General features: G+C 44.3%; 3 protein-coding genes and 1 pseudogene across 8 annotated transcripts; 3 read left to right on the top strand and 1 right to left on the bottom strand.

Moving 5' to 3' along the window:
* The first annotated feature begins 1,623 nt into the window (after positions 1 to 1,623).
* On the top strand, positions 1,624 to 6,507 carry LOC125507728 (uncharacterized). Of its 4 annotated transcripts, none has more exons than XM_087518647.1 (9): positions 1,625 to 2,298; positions 2,391 to 2,453; positions 2,532 to 2,607; positions 2,707 to 2,749; positions 3,006 to 3,095; positions 3,998 to 4,043; positions 4,141 to 4,218; positions 5,016 to 5,117; positions 6,128 to 6,507. In XM_087518647.1, the coding sequence occupies exons 1-6, from the start codon at positions 2,194 to 2,196 to the stop codon at positions 4,002 to 4,004; spliced, it is 384 nt and encodes a 127-aa protein (XP_087374773.1). In that variant the 5' UTR covers positions 1,625 to 2,193; the 3' UTR covers positions 4,005 to 4,043; positions 4,141 to 4,218; positions 5,016 to 5,117; positions 6,128 to 6,507. The 4 variants fall into 4 exon arrangements, with proteins under 4 accessions (XP_048528188.1, XP_087374773.1, XP_048528181.1 ...); XM_087518642.1 differs by having other exon boundaries at positions 1,628 to 2,298; positions 3,006 to 3,158; XM_048672231.2 differs by lacking the exon at positions 4,141 to 4,218 and having other exon boundaries at positions 1,624 to 2,298; positions 3,998 to 4,014.
* A 773-nt stretch (positions 6,508 to 7,280) lies between these two features.
* On the top strand, positions 7,281 to 10,824 carry VPS2.3 (vacuolar protein sorting-associated protein 2.3). The gene is made up of 11 exons (XM_048672205.2): positions 7,281 to 7,469; positions 7,701 to 7,745; positions 8,390 to 8,424; positions 8,673 to 8,723; positions 8,810 to 8,914; positions 8,998 to 9,069; positions 9,275 to 9,346; positions 9,518 to 9,598; positions 9,703 to 9,738; positions 9,828 to 9,883; positions 10,521 to 10,824. Exons 1-11 carry the CDS (start codon positions 7,436 to 7,438, stop codon positions 10,570 to 10,572), a joined length of 639 nt encoding a protein of 212 aa, XP_048528162.2. The 5' UTR covers positions 7,281 to 7,435; the 3' UTR covers positions 10,573 to 10,824.
* A 150-nt stretch (positions 10,825 to 10,974) lies between these two features.
* LOC125507722 (uncharacterized) lies at positions 10,975 to 20,846 on the top strand. 3 transcript variants are annotated; one of them, XM_087518632.1, is made up of 4 exons: positions 10,975 to 11,625; positions 12,056 to 12,193; positions 14,039 to 14,126; positions 15,864 to 20,846. In XM_087518632.1, the coding sequence occupies exon 4, from the start codon at positions 16,600 to 16,602 to the stop codon at positions 18,832 to 18,834; it is 2,235 nt and encodes a 744-aa protein (XP_087374758.1). In that variant the 5' UTR covers positions 10,975 to 11,625; positions 12,056 to 12,193; positions 14,039 to 14,126; positions 15,864 to 16,599; the 3' UTR covers positions 18,835 to 20,846. The 3 variants fall into 3 exon arrangements, with proteins under 3 accessions (XP_087374758.1, XP_087374761.1, XP_087374757.1); XM_087518635.1 differs by lacking the exon at positions 14,039 to 14,126 and having other exon boundaries at positions 15,867 to 20,846; XM_087518631.1 differs by lacking the exon at positions 14,039 to 14,126.
* On the bottom strand, positions 12,210 to 15,061 carry LOC147990860 (protein FAR1-RELATED SEQUENCE 5-like; annotated as a pseudogene).
* Positions 20,847 to 22,390: the final 1,544 nt, after the last annotated feature.

Raw genomic sequence — 22,390 nt, 5'->3', positions numbered from 1 at the left:
GTTTATAAGGGTGAAGCAACAACGGCGTACTTTTACGACTTGCTAACTCTTAGAGGTATGAATTAGCCACATGCTACTTTAATATGGGACAACATCATTCCCATGCGACACCGAGTTTTTCTCTGGCTGGCCTTCCATGGAAGGTTGAATACTCGAGATAACATGGTTAAAAATAAGTGAAAAGCTACTGCATCACGATGTGATGTTTGTCCTGCCACTGAATCCATTGCTCACCTGGTGCTGAGATGCAAGGTTGCAGATGTCCTTTGGCAGAAAATAGGGGTGCTAGACCTAGCTGTGAAGGCAAATAACATCTTTGATTTTGTTTCATCACTACTAGCTTTCATCACCACTTGCTTCGTGCAAAATTGGCAAGCTATGACATGTGCTTTTTGCTGCGTGCGTAGTTATATTATGGAGCGTCAGAAATGCCTGAGTTTTTGATAACAAGCGATGGCCTAATGCTCTCATACTCAGTAAGGTCTCAAAGATGATTCATCTATGACATCACTGGGCAAAGAAATATGCAGACCAGCAAGTCATGCTTCGCTGGTTGGAGAGTTTTAGATAGGCTCATGTACCTTCACATGTACTCCTTCGGCCCTAACGTTGCCTTCATGTAATTGACCTCGGTCACTTAGGTATTATACCTGTTTTGAAATCCATAAAGCCTTGTTTGGTTACACCTCTTTTCAAGAGGATTGGAGGATTTGGGTCAATTTTATTTTATCCACCTCAATCCCTGCCAAATTCTATCAATAGAACAAGGCCTAAGGCAGAAACTGCTTTGCCTTTTCTACCTACTCCCTCCATTCCTAAATATAAGTCTTTGTACAAATTTCACTAGGTGGACTACGTACAGAGCAAATGAATGGATCTACACTTAAAATACATATATATACATCTGTATGTAGTTGATAGTGGAATATGTACAAAGAGCTACATTTCGGAATGGAGGGAGTATTTAAAACTATATAGAGGCCGGGCAACTCGCTCCCAGGGCACTCCCTCGATGGCAAGCTTCGTCGGCCGTTCGATTTTAGTCAACCCGGTCTTTTTATAATTCTTGTCCGTTCGATGGTCGCTACGTTTTGACTTGTGCGTTTTCACCGGACGGTAGATCTTGGCCAGCGGATGACCTATGGGCTCGGGTCGAATTTCATTGGCTGTGTGCCAGCTTATTGGGTGCGCGGGGCAGCCTGTCCTGCCGCGCCGCGTGCATGCGAGGAAGCCCGGGTCGCGGGCGCTGTGCGTTGCTCCTCGCGTTTTGTGCATGCGCTTGTGCTGTCCTCATGACGGGTGGGCCAGTGCTGGCCCCAGTCCCACTCATCAGCTGCGGTGACCACATGTCTCGTGTATAGGATATTTCCTCGTTACCTCGGTCAACTGCTTCTGGCGCGGCGCTCCTCACGCGCTGCCCGCGTCGTGCGTTGTGGGGAGTTTACTGCCTCCTGCGTCAGCTACAGAGGGGTGGGTCAACGCATGTGCACCCGGATTGTGCACATGTGTTTGTACTAGTGTGATGACGTGTGGGCCGCCACTGCTCTGGTCCCGCTCGTCGGCTGCTACTATTGTGTCTAGTGCACGTGTACGCCTTTCTTGTGCGCGGTGTTGCGTCTCGTCTGCTTTGGACTTTGGAGAGAGTGGATGGACTGCAGCTGCCCGATGCATGTGCTTGTGGGGCTTGGCTAACCGATGCATCGTGCGTGCCTCACCTCCATCTGCAGTTGGAGAGAGAGAGATGGATTGGTGCCTACGACGCGCTGGTCGACGCGGCGGCCACCGCAGTCCGCGAGCCCGAGTGTACGGTGGCGCTCACGGACCTCCACCGCTGCCTCGATGCCTTCAGCGAGTCCTGCGACCGAGCCAAGGGCCTCGTCCAGGCGGCCGCCGCTGGCCTCGGCCCCGCCGCCACCCGCCACGACGAGCTGTGCCGCGCCGTGCGCGCGGTCGACAAGGATCTCCGAGCCGCCGAGGAGAACGAGATGGAAGAGGAGAAGCATCACCCTCCGACCACGCCGCTGGTGGCCTAGGACAAATAGCCCAATCGATCTACCTCTTCTCCTGTTGAAGTGATGTTCATCGTTCTTGTTTTTTCCATGTGATGTTCATCGTTCCTTTTATTTTCTTGCTTGATGTGCTAATCGTGTTAGTCATCTAGAAGATGAATGAAACTGTGACGGGAAAGGACAGATGGACTGGATATATTGCCTCGCCATGCCACATGGTGGCCGAGATGCGGCAGCCCCATGCTCTGTTCCGATGGGCCTCCTATGCTCGATGTTGCTGCTGGTTGAGGTTCGTCCTTCTCTGGTTCGCATGTTCTTCGCTACTGCTTTTGATTCGTCGTGCTAATTTCGCATGTTTGCCTTTGTTTCCTTCATGGGCAGTTTGGTACGGTTTCCTGTTGTCGCTTGCGTCGAGCCTTGGGTCCGTCTCTCCTTCTCATTGAGGTTAGTCCACTCCTCTTCTGCTTGCCTATAGAATGTTTGATGAAATGCGTGTGTGCTGACGCTTGTTCTACGGTTCAGCCTACTTCTCCTGTCGCTGGCGCTTCTTCTTCTCGTCGGTCCTGCTGCTTACCCAACCTTTTGCTTGCTGCCTCGGGTAAATAGGCCGTTATGTTGCTTCTATGACCGGCGAGTGTTCATTGCATGTCTGTGTGTCGTTGTGCTCTGATCGGTTGTTTTTTTGTGTATTTCGCAGGTTGCATGATCTCTGATGTAGCTGCGTCGTTTGACTCATCAAGGTTTTCTTCTTTCCTTTCTACTACATGTGTGCGTGTTTTACTTTCAGTATCTTCTGTGTCATGTTGTCTGCCTTGGTGATCTTTTAAATATCTGTATGTCGTGTTGATCGTGTAAATGTTCCGGATATGGTTGCGGCTTCTTTATTTATGTTGGACTGTTCTGTGAATTGCCACCATGACACTTGTTGAAAATAGTGTTGTCGGGCGATAATCATTCTTGGCAGTGATTCTTGTTGTGGATGGGATATTGATGCAGATATACCACGGAGGGAAGATCTGCCTCACTGTGCACTTCAGGCGCGCGCACACTAGCGATGGTACAAGATTGGCTTCCTGGTGGAATCAGGTGCGCGTCGTCCATGGTGGCCTGTCGTGGGTGTTGGTGGGCGGCTGGAGGCGGCTGTAGCAGGTCGATTTATCTGACTACTGAAAATGAGCTTCAGAATATCTGTAGAACGTAGCCCACTTCCAGCCAAATATCAATTATGATAAATCCACCATGTACCATGATCATTTTGAATAGTCTTGCTTAAGTTTATGTTAGCCTTGTATGCTGATTTGAGGAGATTGTTAACTTTAAGGTGCGAACATTTATAAAATGATAATTGTACCGTTTTTTGGGATTTTGTGATTCCTATGGAATTAAGAGGTCATCTATTGGCCTATCCCTATTTGTAATTTCAAATAGTTATTTTTTGGTGCACTTCTATTTTAGAAATGAATCAGTAGCCAATTATGCTTGATGTTTCAAGCAGAACTAGAATTGGTAAACAACTATCTGTGAAGCATATATGGAGGCGGGAGTCTGGTTTGTTTTTTTGCTATGTGCCTATTTGCTTAAGAAAATACTTGACTGGAGAGCAGATTCCAAATGGAGATGCAATTTCATGCGTTGGGGGCAGAAGTAGAATAAATAGTAAATCTTGATCTTATGGAGTGATGATTTACATTCTTTGTGTGATGAGATAATACACAACCTAGGTGTTATTTAGCTTGCTACTGTAGAACAACTGACTATCATGATGTGTAGTTTCTGAATATTGAGTCCTCGAGTTTTGGAGAATGGTGCGCTCTAATTTGGAAGTGGTATTTCCTAATGTATTCACATAGTTAGATATCATATTATATATTTTTTCTCTTACTTGAAATTTCTGCCATGTAAAGCTAGGTTGTCTTTGATTTGTTGTTGTGTTAGATATTGAACAGACTGGCTTGTTTGGCTAACCTTCCTTTCCATTTATTTTGCAGACTCTAGAATCGCTAAGGTTGCTCCTTCTCTGTTCCTTTGGTCAAGGTTTGTCCTTGTCATTCTTTTCTAAGCACTGCACTTTTCTACCCTATTTGTTTACTGCTTATTGTTGTGTTAATTCCTCTGGTCCTGCTTTTTCCAGGTGTCGTGTTTGTGTGTTTGTTTTTGTGGTGCTGCTTATATGTGTGACTACCGTATGATCGTATATATATGCTGAAAGGTAAAATGATTTTTCCTTGGCACGATACATAATTTGTAATGAGATGGTAGCACATCAGTGTATTTGGTGAAACTCGAGCTTCGACGAATATGAAGGTCTTTGTGTTGGCATACACTCCTTTATTCCAAATGGTGCTGATATAGGAACACCATCAGGGATTCCATGTGTACCATGTATGTCCATAAAAACAGCATCAATATATCAGCATACTAATGTGCTGATCTAAAAACGTTTTTTTCTAAGTGACGGTTTCGAGTCGGCAAAAATACAGTGTATGTCCATAATGTGATGGCAACTGAGTAGCCATGTGTACAAGGAAGGCATCAGTCTATATCGAAAAACACCAGCGATTTTATCCTAATTGTTAATCAAATTGTTGTTTATTGCTTCATATTACCAATTGCACCTGCTTAAAGATATCCTTAAGTTTACTACCTCCTGTCCTTAGAAGCATCAGTTTGTCCTTATTTTTTGTATGCTCTGTTTCATCTAAATTGCATACATCCATTTCCAACAGAACTAGGGGAGTCCGTATAAATTAGATATGTTCCTTTTCTTCTCAACAGGTGCCTATTATGAGTACTGCAATTTAGACATGATTAAGAATGGTACTGGAGTTTGCTTATCTATCATGATTTTTTAGTTCTGCTTAGTTGATGGCCTCACGTAATGTGCCTCCATGGATGGAGCTTTCCGTGTCTGCCTTGTTGAATGTTCTACCATGGATGGAGCTTTTGCTGATACCCTTTCTGAATAGCTGATATTTATTGTACCTCATCTTCGCTCCTGGTTGGCAGGGAACCCCTCCTGGTCGAGCCCCTAGCCCCCCACCTTGGCAGCTGCCTGGAGAGGAGGATAGCTCGAGGACAACTCCCAATGTGCCGAGGAGATGGGAACATGTGAGCTTCTTTATTTCTTTCTTCCTTCTTTCCTCATCTTCCCAACCTACAATTTGTTTTCTAATTTCTCTACAAGTTTTTCACGGGATATTTTAGGCTATAGCTTGACTTGGCACTATCGTGAAGTGGGGTAATTTTCCATATTGATATGGTTGGTATGCACATCCCACTAAGAAGCAAGGCGCAATAAAAGCTCATTTTCCATTTTGCAAAGGTTCCTTTTAGTAACTGGTGCGTCCATGTTGATGCAGCTACAACTATGGTAATGCAGGTTATACCGCAGGGTCCATGATGCCTTTCTAAGTAATTTTACCGCAGATATTGTAGGGTGTTATGTCGCTTAGCAAACTTTACTCCAGTATATGCAACTTTCAGAGTTCTAATTCGTCTGTGTTATAACAGATTTGGTTTGATCAATTCAAATTTCTTATTCATGCATGTATACACAAATTGCAGGGTGTATTAGCGCTTAGGAAACTTGCTTTTAGTATGCATTATTTTCAAGCTTCAAGGCGTATTATTATTCATTTTATGTTAGTTGTCTGTACTTGGCCTACATTTTTGTTTTCAAATAGTTCTGCCTCTCAATTTGATATTTCTATTTGCTTTTGCTTAGTAATATGATGTATTGTTTTCTTGCTCTAGGCCTACTTGTGTTCAAGGTTTAGTTGATTGTGTTTCTTAAGGGTGTTTTATTTAATGGCATCAACATGTGGCATTAATTCCATTCTGCATTGTACTGTGATTTTTCCAAGCAACACCATTATGGCAATTTTTTGCTCCATTTTAAGTTTCACTTGGATCACTAGCCTACTTGTTCTCACCTCATAATCATGCCCTTTTTTAAGGGTGTTCAGGCATTTTTGTCCTTCTGTAAATTAGTGGCATTAAATTAGTGGTCTTCTATTCGTGTTGCGAACCCCAATATGGCATCTCACCATTCCCCACAATCCACATGTTAACTGTGGATTTATTTAATGATAATAGGATATCAATTGCCTTTTCTTCAGGATAAGTCGACACATAATAAGGATCAGAAGAACAACAGATATGCTAAGAGACAAACCTTTTGGGGTTAAGGATATAAACAACAACAGAGCTTATGAGGCCGAAGAGAGCTCGAGTGGCGTCTTTTGGTTCTTGAAGACCTGCACGTTCCTGGTGGAGTAGAGCAAAATAATTTGGAGGCTTTAAAGCTACCGCACTTCATGTATTTAGGATCAATTCTTTGTTTTAGTTTGAAATATTTCCCATTTCCTCCTATTTGATTGATTCATTTGATGAACATTTTGTCAGGCAAATAAACAAAAGGCATATGTATTGTTACGAGTGAAGCCATCCATACTCCCATGTGGAATTCAAGAAATAGAAAAATGTTATTGTTCTTGTACTAATTGTTTGCTTGGCCAAATGTACTGTAAATGATTTATTATTGTTCAAGGTATAGAGAAATGTTGTTGTTCTTCATTGTAGTGGATGATATCTATCCCAATTATTGAGGTGATGGAAGTACTACTGAGGAGTTTTGTCTTTGACTGAATGAAGCTGTCAAAGAAGAAGAAATAAGTGTTGAGGAAGAAGGGATAAATAAATCGCTTGAGTCATGGGCCGAACTATCTGCCATATAACTGCTTGGAAATATACATATGTCTAAGAGACACATGAATACTTTTTTTTTCAAACACATAAAAACAAATTGATAGAAACACTACTCTTTTGAAATGTGTTTTTTAATACATATTTCATAATAGGCGTATTTACACCTAGGAGCGTCAAAACCCTCTCTCCTTAACTGGTTTTATACATGGTGTTTAGTATATATATATTCTTAGGTTTTTCATCTTTTTCCTTTTTTTTCAAAAAAAATATGCATGACCAAGTTTGTCATCATGATAACCATGTTTCCAAACTTGCTAAAAAAATACAACCATGCCAATTTTACTCTCTCATCATAGTGTCCATATTTTCAAACTGAACCTATTCATATTATGCAAAGTTTCCTTTTTCCCAGACTATCATTTAACAACATAATAAATATGTTTAAAAAATAGCATGATTTAGTTAAAGGTTCTTGCAGCATGAAACTATTTTTATCGACAATATATCTTCAGCAAGTCTCTGCGCTATTTGACACAACGGGCCAACTAGTATATTAAATAACAGAAGAAGAAGTCGGTCAGTCGAGGTAGCCCTTCCGCGCAACTACCAGGAAGAACCCAAACAAACAATCCCCTCACGTACGCGTTAGCCGGCCTTCTTCTCCCACGCCCCACCGCCCCTCCTCGATTCCTCCCGGCGGCGAGCGCACCGAGGAAGTGATGAATCCCTTCGCGAAGAAGCCAACGCCGAGAGGTACGACTCAACCCCTCCCCTTCCTCACCGTTCAAAATTTCACCCGAATTTGGCCTCGGTTCACGTGATCCTTTCCCAATTTGCGCTTCGCGCGCCGGCCGGCGTTGCGTAGCTCGAGTTCTGATCGATCGGATTGCTTTCGGGGATGATCCTAGGGTTTCGTACGCCTGTGTCTAGCTCAATCGTTGTGCCCTGAGCTCTGAATCCCTGATTGCGGTTTCTGCTGTGCAGAGGCGATCAGGAACAGCAAGCGGGAGCTGACGAACGCGACAAGAGGTGAGTAGTTTGTGCTCCGGCACACTTGGCGCTCAAGTGGATTGCCATTTTTAAATGGTACGTTATTAGGTCAGAGTATACCAAGTTACATGTGCTAGCTGTAGTTTGAACCTAATTAATGCAAGTTGAATCGAAGGCTGCTTCATTATATTCGATTGTTTCTGATCAACTGTTCGAGGCAATTGTAGTTCCCATCTAGGGTTATCTTCTGATTTAAGGTTCAATCCCTGTTATTCGGTGTAAATTGAATGGTACTAATTTTATGGCCACAGCTACCAAATTCTCCAAAATTGGTTGAAATTGAATATTATTTACTTAAAGCCCTTATCTGTTGTATACCTGTATAGCACGGTTTGACATACCATCTGTGACTCCGCTCATTCTATCATAATACACATACGCTCCAAGCTTTTGCATGTTTGCTAAATAGAAGTTGTTGAAACTCGGGGAGTTGAGGTTTGACTGAATTGTGAAACATGGAGGGAAATACTATTCTGCATCCTGTCCTAGAAACCACATGTTGAGAATTTCGATCAGTATCAGCTATAACCTTTTATAGAAAACCATGTAAGCCATGCTTTCTCCCAGTAGTTCAACTTTGCAGGTTCGGAGGTTATCTAATTCCTGAAGCGTGTCATCTGTAGGTATTGAGAGGGACATTGGGACATTACAGCAAGAGGTCTGTATGTTTAATCACATACCCTGTCTTGTGTGGTTAATGAGAAATAAAATGCTCAGGTCAATGGAAATGACTTTATACGTTCAGTCATCTGACAAGTTGTTAAAGCTTGCTCCATGTAGTTCTTCACATATTTCACACTCCATATGACGCACACATATTTTCTTGCTGTGTTCCGCTATTTTGTTTGTGCCAGTTGAATAAGCAGTAACCATAGCTTCACCTTGTTTTTTTGTTCCAATTAACAGGAAAAGAGACTGGTTGCTGAAATCAAAAGGACTGCAAAAACTGGCAATGAGGTTTTATTTCCTATATTTCAGTTTCACGCACTAATATTGTTCTAAATCATGCAGTATGGTTCTCCTGATTCCCTTCTATTTGTCAGGCGGCAACTAAAATTCTGGCCCGTCAACTGATCAGGTTAAGACAGAAAATATCTACTTTACAAGGTAGCCGAGCTCAGATTCGTGGCATTGCGACACACACACAGGTGAATATTTTCCTGGTTTTTCTTTCTTCCACACATGGTGGTGAGTTAATTTTCTGTTTTTTGTTGGCGCATTATGTCCTTAGGCGATGCAGGCCAACACTTCAGTCTCTGCTGGCATGCAGAGTGCGAGTAAAGCGATGGGAGCTATGAACAAGGTAATAGGCTACCTAACTTATTGGAATGATATATTCCAGGTGTTAAAATTTAGAAACCAAGTGTATACTATCACGGTATCTTTGAACTTAAATATCTTACAGTAGTAACTTCTGTGCGCCTTTGCTTAAACTGAGCTGCAGAATACAATTTTGTAAGAGTTGAAACACGTGTTCTACTATAAATTTTGTTTTATTTTTATTGCAGCAAATGGATCCCGCCAAGCAAATGAAGGTAATGCAAGAGTTCCAAAAGCAGTCAGCACAAATGGATATGACGGTACGCAACTTATGTCCAGTACTTCCTACTTTCATAGAATGATTGCTTCCAATTTGACAAGATTTTACATTGTATTTCTGGGAAGCTCACAAGCATATGATGGGTTCCTGTGTTAGATTTTGACAAAGTGTATGCACCTGCATGTACTGACTATCCTGATTATTTGTGCAGAACGAGATGATGTCTGACTCAATCGACAATGTCTTAGACGATGATCAGGCTGAGGATGAAACTGAAAAGCTTGCTAACCAGGTTATTTCCAGTGTCCAACCTCAATCCAAATTGGTAGCATCTCTTTGAAAGACTCTTCCTAGCATGTTTCTTCGATTATTCATTCTTTTCAATGTCTCTTTTAGGTGCTCGACGAGATTGGTGTTGACGTTGCCTCACAGGTAGTTGAAGCTACCAGTGCAACCCCTTTTTCATTACTATGATTCTAACTCTTGTTCTAAATTTCTCTTGTCCTGGTACTGTTTTGCAGTTATCCCCGGCTCCCAAAGGAAGAATTGCTGGAAAGAAGGTTCAGGCTGATGAGAGGTATGCAGGATCCTGGATCTGTAGTCGTTTATTTTCTTCATTTTTATACCCCCCTTGGACCCTTCATACCTTGTTAAGGAATCCAGGTTACTACTCCCTCCGTCCCAAAAAGTTTGTCTTAGATTTGTCTAGATACGGATGTATCTAGACACGTTAGATACATCCATATCTAGACAGATCTAAGACAAGCTTTTTGGTACGGAGGTTAATATATTTTCTGAACTTCAAACTGCGATGGACCAAGACTACCTTAGCTCCCCACTGATGTCCTATGCAACACATCGAAATAGTTAATAAATCCTCTTTAAAAAGAGTAAACTCTTAGAGTCGTAATCATATGTTTTTTGTGTACCGAATAAAAAAGAAGGATAAAGTAGTTTCGAAGTAGAACACTTACTTTGATTTTGTATTCACGATATTTTGTCTGCATTTCTTTAAAAGAATTAAACATGATCTGGTTAGGATCTTATTCCTTCGACCATTGCTGACACACACTTATCTCCAACAGCTATTTATGTACTCTTGATCTTTTTTTCGCTCAATGTTGGGCTTACGACTGCTCCCCTTGCTTCCATGAATTTACACCTATGCCTGATATAAGTTGCCATGTTAATGACACTGGTTACCTTGTTTACAGTTCGGAATTGGAGGAGCTCAAGCAGAGGCTGGCTGCTCTGAAAAATCCATAAAGTGACTCCCCTTTGCAACCCTCTCTCCACGCAGAGTGCCTAGGCTTCAAATTCTTGTTGGGGACCTGAAAGACATTTTGCATTTGTGAATATTGGATGGGGGATGGTTTACTAGAAAGCGAGGGGCAGATGACGCCTCCAGAGTTTGACCTTAAGGGAGTCCTGTAAAAAGCTTGATTGCTTGGCTATTACTGTAGCCATGCAGGCTGGAACTGATGAGTTTATGCTTCGATGGAGTTATTTGTTTGGGTAGTTACAGTGCTTAGTGTAAAAAGTCGAGATATTTCATATAGTATCTGTCAGGGCCCTCCCCCTAGCCCATGTGGGCTTGCCTTTGGACATCACTTGGGCCTGGCCCGGCTGGGAATCCTCTGGCCGATGCAGCTACAAATACTTGGGCAAAAGCAACGAACAACCTATCCAGTGGATCACGGACCAACCCGACGGCGGCTACCCTCTTTTCGGACGGGGCTTGCCTGCTCCCGTCCCGTGCTCCCATCCGTACTCCCCTTCGCTAATTCTTTATCTAACGGCTGCGCCAGTTTTCCTCCCTCGCGTGTCTTTTTTCTGGGAAAAAAAACACACGAAGCTCTCGTATTCGTTCCTCCTTTTTCGCCTTCCCTGCCGACAGTCGACCGTCTGGAGCGGAGGCATCGAGTGGATCTGCTACCGCCCCGTATCGTCGTCGCGGCCTCCAGGAGGTCCGCCGGCGTGAAAGGAGGAGCGCGGCAAGCCTGAGTTGGGCTGAAGCTTCTGTCACAGCTATGGCCCCGCGCCCGTCCCAGATTGCGGCTTCTCCCGTCGCAAGACCGGCTCCCCGTCTTGATTCGTCCTCGCGCCAAAGGCCAGGTCTTGGAGTTGCTAGCAGCCATGGTGGAGCTCGGGTCGGGATAGTGGAGGTGGTGGTGGTGGCTGTTGTGCCGCCACTGAAGACCACGGCGGCGGTGGCAGGGCAGAGGCCGCGGCGAGCGACGAGGGCGGCCGCCATCCAGCGGGTCTTCGGGGCCCCGACACCATTCACGCAGCTGCCGACCTCGCCTGCTGCGCGCCATGGTCAGTACAGGAACTCACCGTCGCTCCCTTTCATCCTCCTCTTTACTGTTTTGTTTAGAATACAGATGTATCCTCTGGTTTGCTTGCCATTCAGTTCACATCTGACCAAGTCAACAGCTAGCTACTACCAATTGAGCGCACATGCACATTGGGGCCTTGCAAATTAATTTGTTCCATACAGTGATTCGTTAAAAGCTAAAATTATGTGATTGCAAAATTATAGACCGAAATTAGTTTCTACATGTCCTGGATACCTAGTTAGCTGACCGTTTTCTGTGTGCTGAAGGTGCTCAATTTGATATTTCTTTAAAGATGTTTAATATTAGAGGCAACGAAATATCTTTCATCGCACAAAATGCTGATGGTTTCGTGTACTGGTTGAAAATAAACTGAAATTAATATAGCTACTGATGGTGATATTTGCATACAGGATGAGCCCACAATTCAACTAAGTGAACAAACTACTCCTTAGATCGATGCATGCAAAGTCATATGGTTGGATTGATCCTCGTCCAGGTGACAATGGCGCTCCATTACCATAGTCATCGACTACTGGTCTGTTTGTCAGGTTAGACAAACAAATCTATGATGTTGGTAATAGTACAGTTTATACATGATGCATGACAGATAATACTATTTCTATATTATCACGGTCACAAATTGCTTATTCAATTACTTGCTGATTGACATAGATAGTCTCCTTCAATCCATGGTCGTATACTCATAGGTTCTAATAGAATTGCACACAAGTACATGAAACAAAAATCTATAACATTGATTAAGCTGGCTTTTGTTGTTGGGAGAATGGTAGATTTTGTCCTGGCATCATCGTCGGGGTAGAGGTACCACTGGTAGGATTTTGTTGCTGGAAAAATGATAGATTCTGTCTGGGCATCATCATAGGGGTAGAGGTACCACTGGTAGGAGTCTGCTGTTGAAAGAATGATAGATTCTGTTCCGGCATCATCGTAGGGCTAGAGGTACCAATTGTAGGATTCTGTTGTTGGAAGAATGGTAGATTCTGTCCTGTCATCATCATAGGGGTACAAGTATCACTGGTAGGAGTCTGTTGTTGGAAGAGTAATAGATTTTGTCCTGGCATCATCGTAGGGGTCGACAGACCAATGGATTGTTGCAGACTTGGGTTGTAATGTGCTAAATAGGGGTACACATGATTTGGCGGAGCTCCCAGATGAACCTATGCAGATAAATAGCAAAGCTTAGGTCATAAGTGATTGAAAATGAAAAATAGTTTAAAAAGTACACTTCTTATACCATTTGGGTTGGTTTGTACTGTGGTTGATACCTACGCATTTGGTTTGTCAAAGGCATTTCAGGTCGTTGTTGTAAAGAATGGACTGCCTTCTTTTTCTTCTTTGTTTTTGCTTTCTCCGAGCCACCAACGGGTCTTCCTGATCCTGGTACAATATTTTCTCCGAATTGACACTATGAAAATTAATAGCAAAGCTTAGTGTTGCAGAAGTTTGAAAAGTAGATAAAGTCAAAAAGCTTAGACTTCTTATACCATTAAGATTGGGTTATTCGTAGGCATTTCATTTGCGAAAGGCATTTCAGGTTGTAGTTGTAAAGAATCATCTATCTTCTTTTTCTTCGTTGTTTTTGCTTTCTCCAAGCCACCAACGGGTCTCGCTGACCCTCGTACAGTCTTCTCCTTTACCTTCATACCTCTTGGCATGTGAAGCCCCTCGTTATGCTTTGAAACTCTAGTAGAGTCGATGTTCAGACCTGCAAGTGCAACCGTAAAATTAAATGCAAGTCTTAGTTTGAAAATACTCTATGGAACTACTAGTATAGTATATAAATATATACCTTGTGAAACAGAGGAGTCACCCAAATCCGGATTTGGGTCTGGATCAACTCTAACTTTCAAGCTTTGCTCCACATCTCGTGCTAGCTGCTCTGCGCATTAGCAGCCATATCATATGTTTCATCGGACTCTGCGGCGCGAGCAGCTATGTGGATAAACATTCTGCACAAGTCCTTGTAAAAGTTTGACATTCTTGCTTTTAGATCCTCGTGCAAATTGCGATTGCTTGTTATCTCTAGCACTTTTGGCATCAATTGTCCATCTTTTCAATATATATTGTTCAGGGATATGCTTGATATTATTAATATCAAGTATCTTTAAGCAATGAGAGCAGAGGATTCCAGCAAATTCAAACTTCTTGCAACTGCAATTGACTTTTTCTTCGTTTGGATAAAAACTGACAACATGCTCACGTTGTGTTCCATGAAATTTTACTGTATAAACCCTCTTCTCTTTATCACTTGAATCACAAAGAAATGTGTCATAGTTCAGGGTCCGAAGCACTTGCTCCTGAAACATCTTGAATATTGCGGGAGTATATGTACTTGCGGCTTGCCTTAACACATAGCTTCCTTCTGCCTTCAGCTTGGGAGTACTTTGTGAGGCCTTGAAGTCACACTTGACCTCTACAAATCTTTTATCCGCAACTAGGCGCTCAAAATGCTCGAAAAAAGTAAGCATGTCATATTTAATACTAATGTACCGCTTTAGTTCATTATTCATGCTTTCACTTCTTTGGGTAGTGCTCATGTGGGCTGAGAATGTATTTCTGCCATACACTAGTGCCCATTGCTCCCTTTTCTCAAACAACCTTTGCAGCCACGTATTGTCACGTAGTCCATATCTGTCTAGCATTCTATTCCATTCATTTATAAAATCTTCTTCTTCCTCAATATCATAGATACAATGCTGAAAATCAGCATTGAACTTCTTATATTCTTCAACAACCCCAGCAAGGTGCTTGCAAGCATTTTGATTCATATGCCACACGCAAAGTCTATGGTGAGAGTGAGGAAGGACTTTACTAATTGCCTTGGCCATTGCTGCATCTTCATCGGTCAGAATAGTCCTTGGATGTTTCCCAGACATGGCTGTTAGAAATGTTCTAAAAAGCCAACCAAAACTTTCAGCAGTTTCATCATAGAGAAGTGTAGCACCAAAGACCATAGTTTTCTTGTGATTATTCACCCCAACAATCAAACCAAAGGGACGCCCATCATCTAGTTTCCTATATGTGGTGTCAAAGCATATAACATCACCAAATATTGCATAGTCCGATATCATTTTCGAGTCAGCCCAGAAAATATTAGTTATCAGATCATCCTCATCAACTTGAATTGAATAGAAAAAATTGGCATCTTCTTTTACCTTCTTCTCCATGTATTCTAACACTCCCCCTGTGTCTCCTTTCTTTGCTTGCAATGTTCTCTTAGAGTACAAACGATTTTTCATATCTTCAGGTGCAAACCCAAGATTTGGAAGTCCACATGCTTCTTTGGCCATAAGATCAATAGTTGCTTTATTCAAAATGCCTACAGACTTTGCGACCTCAGCGTTTGCTATTTGTGCTTCCGTCACTTTTCTTTGGGATCTTAAGTATAAGGCCATGTCTCCAGTAGCAAGATTATGATTATGTGCAGCCTCAAATTCATACACATAATATAATCCGTTTTTGAGACTTATCTTCATATGGGCTTGACAGCCACATCGTGTTTCGGGCCTACTGTAACTGAAAGAATCCTCTCTCTTATCTTCTGCACGGAATCCTGTCAATTGAAATAAGTATCTTAGTGATACCAATAGTTATATAACCAAAACAAAATACAAGCAGCCCATACCTTGACGGGAGCATGTAAATGTTCTTTGTTGTATCACGGAAGAATTCTTTACTTTATGTTGACTCCCTCTTCGGATGCTAAAACCAATAGCCTTTGCATACTTGTTATAAAAGGAGTAAGCTTCCTCTTCAGATACAAATTGCATGCCAACCTTTGGTACCCTTTCATCAATGCAATCTGTTGCATTGCTAGGAGCAGTTTCATGCACATCCTATATGAATCAGTATTCGCTTTAGTTAATACTCATATGTTCGGCAGTTAGATTTGTGAAACAACACACTAATTGAATACTACGTGTACACTAAATTATTTTTCAACTACCAGAATCTAAGTCAATTGCAGAAGATCATAATGTTGATTTTGTGAAACTAATATTGATTATGGCTAAAACAACAATCAGACATCTGATTTTATTACATACAGTAGGCCTCGAAAGAATAACATATTCTTGTATATATGAGTGAAATAACATGATTGACCTGACAAAGTAAGTTGTGCAGAACTGCTATTCCTTTTGTGTCAGATTTGCATAGATCTTATACAATCATCAACATTTTTGATTTGTTCTTCAGCAGAGGAAATGGTGCAACTAGTTCAACAAGAAGGACAAGAACAATGAAAAGAGGAGATAAAGAAGAATACGAGTCCGATTTCTTACTTTTGGTCCTGAAGATCCATTGCCGTGTTCATGGTTCTCATGACCACTGCTTGAAGAAGCCATAGAGGACAATGATTTCCTTACTTTAAACCTCGGATCGCTTGATATTTGCACACTTTGCTATCTGCCTGAATTTGGTTTGTGGATGCAATCAGGCTCCAGATTGAAATCTCTTCCGCCTGGTATTTAGGATCTTGTGTTTGTAAAGATTTGCCTAGTGCCTCTGTTTTCCATATTGGCGCCAATAGTTAGTTTGGCGGACATTTTCCCTCCAAAAACAGTTGTGGATATTATGTGAGGGACTGAGGGCGAGGGATATACGGGAATACGGGAGCTCGGGTATTTATTTTTTTTGGCAGAAAAGGCACGCGGGGAAGGGAATCTGGCGCTGCCGTTAGATGAAAAATTAGCAATGGGAGTACGGATGGGAGCACGGGACAGGAGCAGGCAAGCCCCGTCCCCTCTTTTCCCCTTACCTTCCTTCCTCCAATTCGTGTATCTGTGATCCTGTAATCCACCATTGTTATTTGAGTTCATCTGTGAGTGATAGATCGAGGAAGATATCGTTAGGTTGTTAACATCTGGTATTCAGAGCCAGTAAATTTCACCACCACCTCCTCGATTTCCCAATTTCCACCGGCGACGGCACCATGTCCGATCAGGAGCAGTCTCCTTGTTCCCTGGTCTATCCACCGGAGTGGGACACCATGACCGCAGACGAGCAGATGTTGTGGTTTCTCGCGCAGCTATCGGCGCAGATGGATAGCATCAAGTCCGAGTTCGCGGCCGCGCGTGCGGGCGATCCAGTCGGGGCTACCTCGCAAGTCGATCTGCCTGCCTCCCCTCCTCCTGCTACTGCTACCTCGTCTCACATCGACCTCGCATCCACGACTACTTCACCCACCATCGACGAGGAGGTCCACGACACATCCCCTGAGTCTTCCCTCGACAGCAACCGCCACGTCCCCGACACGGGCATGGACGAGCACACATGGGTGGAGGATATTCCAGAAGTCGTCACCGAGCTCGCCGTCCTCCCCGGCACCCCCTCCTCCACCACTGAGGCCCGGGTGGTCCCCCACGATGCGTCCGAGGACTCCATCAACGACAAGCCCGTGACCTGTTCGACAGAATGCTCGAACCAGGACAACAACACGAGGGCGTTCCCACCTTCAGTCATGACAGTGCCGCTCCTCTCAACAGCCGCACCAACGCTCGTCACGGATCTCATTCACTCGGGCACCGATGCCGTCGTGCAGCCGTTCCGGAACCACGACCTGGACGTCTCGCCGGGGCATGCAGGGCTGCTGATACGGGCGTCACCATGGCCATCGTTTCTGGTGGATCATATTGCAGAGGGAAACGAGGTCCGACCGACTCCGTGGTCATCATTTCAGATGCATTTTGCTGACGGCAATGATGTACGGCCCGTGCCGTGGCCGTCGTTTGCTGGTTCTCTTGAAGGCACGACTCTGAATTATGAAGGGCTGCTGTTGCAAGTTACTTATGTGGTGCAGCGTTTGCCGGTTGCTCTGAATTTTTTGAGAGAATACTGGAGGTATCTACCAAGTGTGCGACTGAAGTCGTTTGAAGTCAGTGTGCCATTAGAGAAGTGTGATTGTGTGCATCTTGTGTCAGCAGACGGAAACGAGGTCCGACCCATTCCATGGCCATCGTTTCTAATTGGAAGGTTCATGAAGCATCTAATTATGTTAGTTCAAGTGCATGACAGTGGTTTGATTAGTAGTAGATTTCTGATGGAATTAAGCCATGTTGGAAATCTTGTGTGTGGTCTTCTTGGAAACGGCATAAGGATATTCCCAGGTCAGCTCCTGTGTTTGTGGTCTTTGCAACAAGATGAAGATGATTCATGCCTCAATACACATGTGAAGCTCTTTCATTACAGTAAACAGTGGTTTTCTGAACTTTGTGCATTTGCTGAACAAGAGCAACTCACTTTCTTGGTTTCCACTAAGCACGATTGTGGTAGTGAGATGATCTGTTATTGTGCACATCCCGGAACAAATAGCAATGATTTCACCATTCAGTCTGATCTCCCTAGTTCTTTTGAACAATTACAATGTGGAGTTGCATGGACTCTCAGTTTTGTGCGGAAAACAACTGTCTGCAGGCCCTGCCTTAGGCATGATTTTCAGTTTCTGCTACCATCCAACAATCCTCGAGAAGTGCATGGTTTGTCTGAACTACAAATTGTGGAATTTATTGAGCATCAGTTTATTAATCATGTGCACATCAGTGAGTTGGCTGGCTGTTTTTGCCTTGAGAAATTATGGGGTGCTGGTGACATTGTGCATCAAAGCCAGGAGCAGTGGAACTTGTCGGAACATCACTTTCTGGAGCAAGCTGCTACATGTAATATTCCTTGGCATGAGAAGTTGCTAGGGACCATGAGGACCATGAGCATGTATTGGCTATTTTTGAGTCAAAGGGAATATAAGAGGAGTGACCATCTTGATATGAACTGCAATTCTAAACAAATGATTGGTGGTTCTGGAGCTAGAATTCCGCTTACTGTACTACTGGTCCCTTTCGAGTTTCGCTCCTCATTTGGTGAAATAATGCTGGGTGGAAATGCTTATCAACTGCTTATGGTACATATCGCCACAGCCTTCCCAAGCGATCTACCAGCGAAGTACTTGTTTGACGACACTACTGGACCTGTTCACCATTTGATACAGAAACCTATTGTAGCTAAGTTGCAGCAACATGTTACAGAGCCTGGGAATTATTTTGCATTGTTTCAGCTGGAGTCCCCAAGGCCACTTAACATCATTATTCTTGCTCAGTTGTCTTGCTTCAGTAAGAAGGCCATATGCAACGTCCTCGATGCGGCTATATCTCCCACGTGTCGAAGCACGACTTAGAGGCATAACCGCATTGAAAGCAATGTCGCAAGTGAGGTAATCTTCACACAACCCATGTAATACATAAAGGAAAAGAGATACATAGTTGGCTTACAATCGCCACTTCACACAAATACATGAATAAAACATTACATCATCCAGATACAATCAAGGTCCGACTACGGAACCAAAATAAAAGAAGAACCCCAAATGCGACAAGGTTCCCGATCGACCCCAACTGGGCTCCACTACTGATCAACTAGAACGAAACAAAACAAAGGACAAGATCTTCATCGAGCTCCTCCTTGAGCTTGCTTGCGTCACCTGCACGGTCTCATCGGCACCTGCAAGCTGGTTTTTGAAGTATCTGTGAGCCACGGGGACTCAGCAATCTCGCACCCTCGCGATCAAGTCTATTTAAGCTTATGGGTAAGGTAAAAGGGTGAGGTGGAGCTGCAGCAAGCGACTAGCATATATGGTGGCTAACATACGCAAGTGAGAGCGAGAAGAGAAGGCAAAGCACAGTCGATAAAAGTATGATCAAGAAGTGATCCTAAAACAACCTACGTCAAGCATAACTCCAACACCGTGTTCACTTTCCGGACTCCGCCGAGAAGAGACCATCACGGTTACACACGCGGTTGATGTATTTTAATTAAGGTCAACTTCAGGTTTTCTACAACCGGACATTAACAAATTCCCATCTTCCCATAACCGCGGGCACGGCTTTCGAAAGTTCAAATCCCTGCAGGGGTGTCCCAACTTAGCCCATGACAAGCTCTCACGGTCAACGAAGGAATAGACCTCCTCCCGAGACATTCCGATCAGACTCGGTATCCCGGTTCTACAAGACATCCTCGACAATAGTAAAACAAGTCCAGCAAGACCACCCGATGCGCCGACATCCCGATAGGAGCTGCACATATCTCGTTCTCAGGGCAACACCGGATAAGCAATCCGTACAACTAAAACCAGCCCTCGAGTTTCTCCGAGGTGGCGCTGCAAGGGGCTCTAGTTTGGACCAACGCTTAGACAAGCACTGGCCCGGGGGGTTAAAATAAGATGACCCTCGGGATGCGCGACTCCCAAGGGAAAAAGGCTAGGTGGCAAAAGGTAAAACCAAGGTTGGGCCTTGCTGGAGGAGTTTTATTCAAGACGAACTGTCAAGGGGTTCCCATTATAACCCAACCGCGTAAAGAACGCAAAATCCGGGAACATAACACCGATATGACGGAAACTAGGGCGGCAAGAGTGGAACAAAACACTAGGCATAAGGCCGAGCCTTCCACCCTTTACCAAGTATATAAATGCATTAATTAAATAAGAGATATTGTGATATCCCAACAAAATATCCATGTTCCAACATTAAACAAACTCCAATCTTCACCTGCAACTAATAATGCTATAAGAGGGGCTGAGCAAAGCGGTAACATAGCCAATCAACGGTTTGCTAGGACAAGGTGGGTTAGAGGCTTGGTTCAACAATATAGGAGGCATGATAAGCAAGTGGTAGGTATCGCAGCATAGGCATAGCGAAAGAGCGAGCAACTAAGCAAGCAAAGATAGAAGTGATTTCGAGGGTATGGTCATCTTGCCTGAGATCCCGCAAGGAAGAAGAGCGAGTCCATGAAGAAGACAAACGGACATAGTCGAACGGTTCCTCACAAACGCGACGTTAACGGAACCAACCCGAAGAAGCAACACCGGAAAGAAGCACACAACATAGTAAATAAACAACACGTGGACATGGCATGATGCACAACCAAGTATGATGTATGTACGGTTTAATGATACATGGCATGGCATGGCAAAATGCATAAACAATCCTACAAATTAAGTGGAGCTCATTATGCAACGGAGTTGCATATTGAAGAAAACACCACATGACTTATTTAGTTCTCTCTCGTTTATGTACCCAACAAGATTAAATGTTTATTAACATGGCAAGAGGGTGAAGCACAATAAAACTACCTATCTAGGCAAGTTTAAATGAGGCCGGAACATCGAACAACAAATCCGGAAACTCCTCATGAGCATATTATAGATTTGGTACTGTTCTGCCCTAAACCATATTTTATAGTTGTTAAACATGCAAAGTGATGCCACCATGTTAAACTAGGCATTTTTCTACCTCATTTACATATAAAGTTTGTTTAAATCCGAGCTACGGTTATTTAGTTATGAATTAAAGCATTTTAACATGACATAGAAGCAAATTTAATCAAACATCATTTTAAACATTTCAAACATAGATGAAAGTTGGATATTATGAATCTAGACAAAATTCTAAGCAAGTTTCATATATAACTTATTTAGATCCGATGCACGGTTCATGAGTTATTATATGCATGATCCACAAGGGTTTTCCTGCAAAAATGCTCTCCTCTGGAAAAATAGACAAATTGTAGATTTGAAAAAAATAGAGGCGGGCCGAATTGGACTGGGCCAACAGTGCACAGCGGGGTTCTTACCCAGTGGGCCTTTTCCCAAGGCGGTGGAAACAGCAGGCCGGGCGACTGGGCCGGGAGCTGGGCCTTGGGGCGCATCGGCCCACGCGGGGCCCACACGAGAGGCGCTCTTCCTCCTCGTGCCCGCACGAACCGAAAGGCAAAGATGGCGGCGACGGCGCAGGCCGGCGACGGCGCAGCAACGGCGGGGAGGTCGCGTGGACATGGAGATGACCGGATCTGGTCGCGCCGGGTCCATTCCGGCCAGATCCAACGGCGGTTCGCTGTGGGCGTCGGCGAGGGAGCCCTGGTGGCGGCGCTGACCACGTGGAAGCGCAGAGAGGTCAGGGAGAGAAAAAGAGAAGAGAGATAAAAGGGAGAGGAGAGGGACGGGGTCGACCTGGTGGAGCTCGTTGCTGCTCCGGCGAGCAGCTCCGGCAAGGACGCCGACGGGGCCTGGTGCGGGAGCTTCCTCCCCTGGAGCTCGGGGACGAGGGAGCGGGAGACGACGCGGGGGCTGTCCCGAGCCCCAGATGGGCTCAGGTGGGCCGCGGCAGGGCTCGCAGGGCCGGCGGCGGTGGGGAGCGCTGGGGTGAGGTGGCGACGCCACATGGCGGCCCAGGGGTGGCTGGAGACGGCCACGGGCGACGTGGCACGCCCGGATTGGTCCGACGCGGCGGCGCGGACATTGTCCGACGTAGGAGGATTTGTCCGGTGGCGCGAGGGGAGGGATTTTAAGGTTTGCACCGCGAATTTCGGGAGGGGAGCACATATTTATAGGTAGAGGGAGCTAGGAGAGTCCAAATGAGGTGCGGTTTTCGGCCACGCGATCGTGATCGAACGACCGAGATGATGGAGGAGGTTTAGGTGGGTTTTGGGCCACTTTGGAAGGGTGTTGGGCTGCAACACACACGAGGCCTTCTCGGTCCCTCGGTTAACCGTTGGAGTATCAAACGAAGTCCAAATGTTACGAAACTTGACAGGCGGTCTACCGGTAGTAAGCCAAGGCCGCTTGGCAAGTCTCGGTCCAATCCGGAAATGTTTAACCCCCACACACGAGAAGAAGGTAGAAATGACCACCGGAGGAGATAGGAGCGCCGGAATGCAAAACGGACAACGGGGAAAATGCT

Source organism: Triticum urartu, chromosome 1A (genome assembly GCF_056163025.1).
Source record: "Triticum urartu cultivar PI428250 chromosome 1A, HENAU_Tu73, whole genome shotgun sequence".
Taxonomy (NCBI): domain Eukaryota; kingdom Viridiplantae; phylum Streptophyta; class Magnoliopsida; order Poales; family Poaceae; genus Triticum; species Triticum urartu.
This window is presented reverse-complemented; position numbering and strand designations above follow the sequence as displayed.

Excerpts from the sequence above, each read along its gene's own strand:
- LOC125507722 (XM_087518635.1), top strand. The coding sequence starts at position 16,600 with ATGTCCGATCAGGAGCAGTCTCCTTGTTCCCTGGTCTATCCACCGGAG.
- LOC125507728 (XM_048672224.2), top strand. The coding sequence starts at position 2,194 with ATGGACTGGATATATTGCCTCGCCATGCCACATGGTGGCCGAGATGCG. Across the intron at positions 2,299-2,390 it reads CGATGTTGCTGCTGGTTGAG|TTTGGTACGGTTTCCTGTTG; the intron begins GTTCGTCCTTCT and ends CTTCATGGGCAG. Across the intron at positions 2,750-3,005 it reads GCGTCGTTTGACTCATCAAG|ATATACCACGGAGGGAAGAT; the intron begins GTTTTCTTCTTT and ends ATATTGATGCAG.
- VPS2.3 (XM_048672205.2), top strand. The coding sequence starts at position 7,436 with ATGAATCCCTTCGCGAAGAAGCCAACGCCGAGAG. Across the intron at positions 8,724-8,809 it reads CTGCAAAAACTGGCAATGAG|GCGGCAACTAAAATTCTGGC; the intron begins GTTTTATTTCCT and ends TCTATTTGTCAG. Across the intron at positions 8,915-8,997 it reads GCATTGCGACACACACACAG|GCGATGCAGGCCAACACTTC; the intron begins GTGAATATTTTC and ends TTATGTCCTTAG.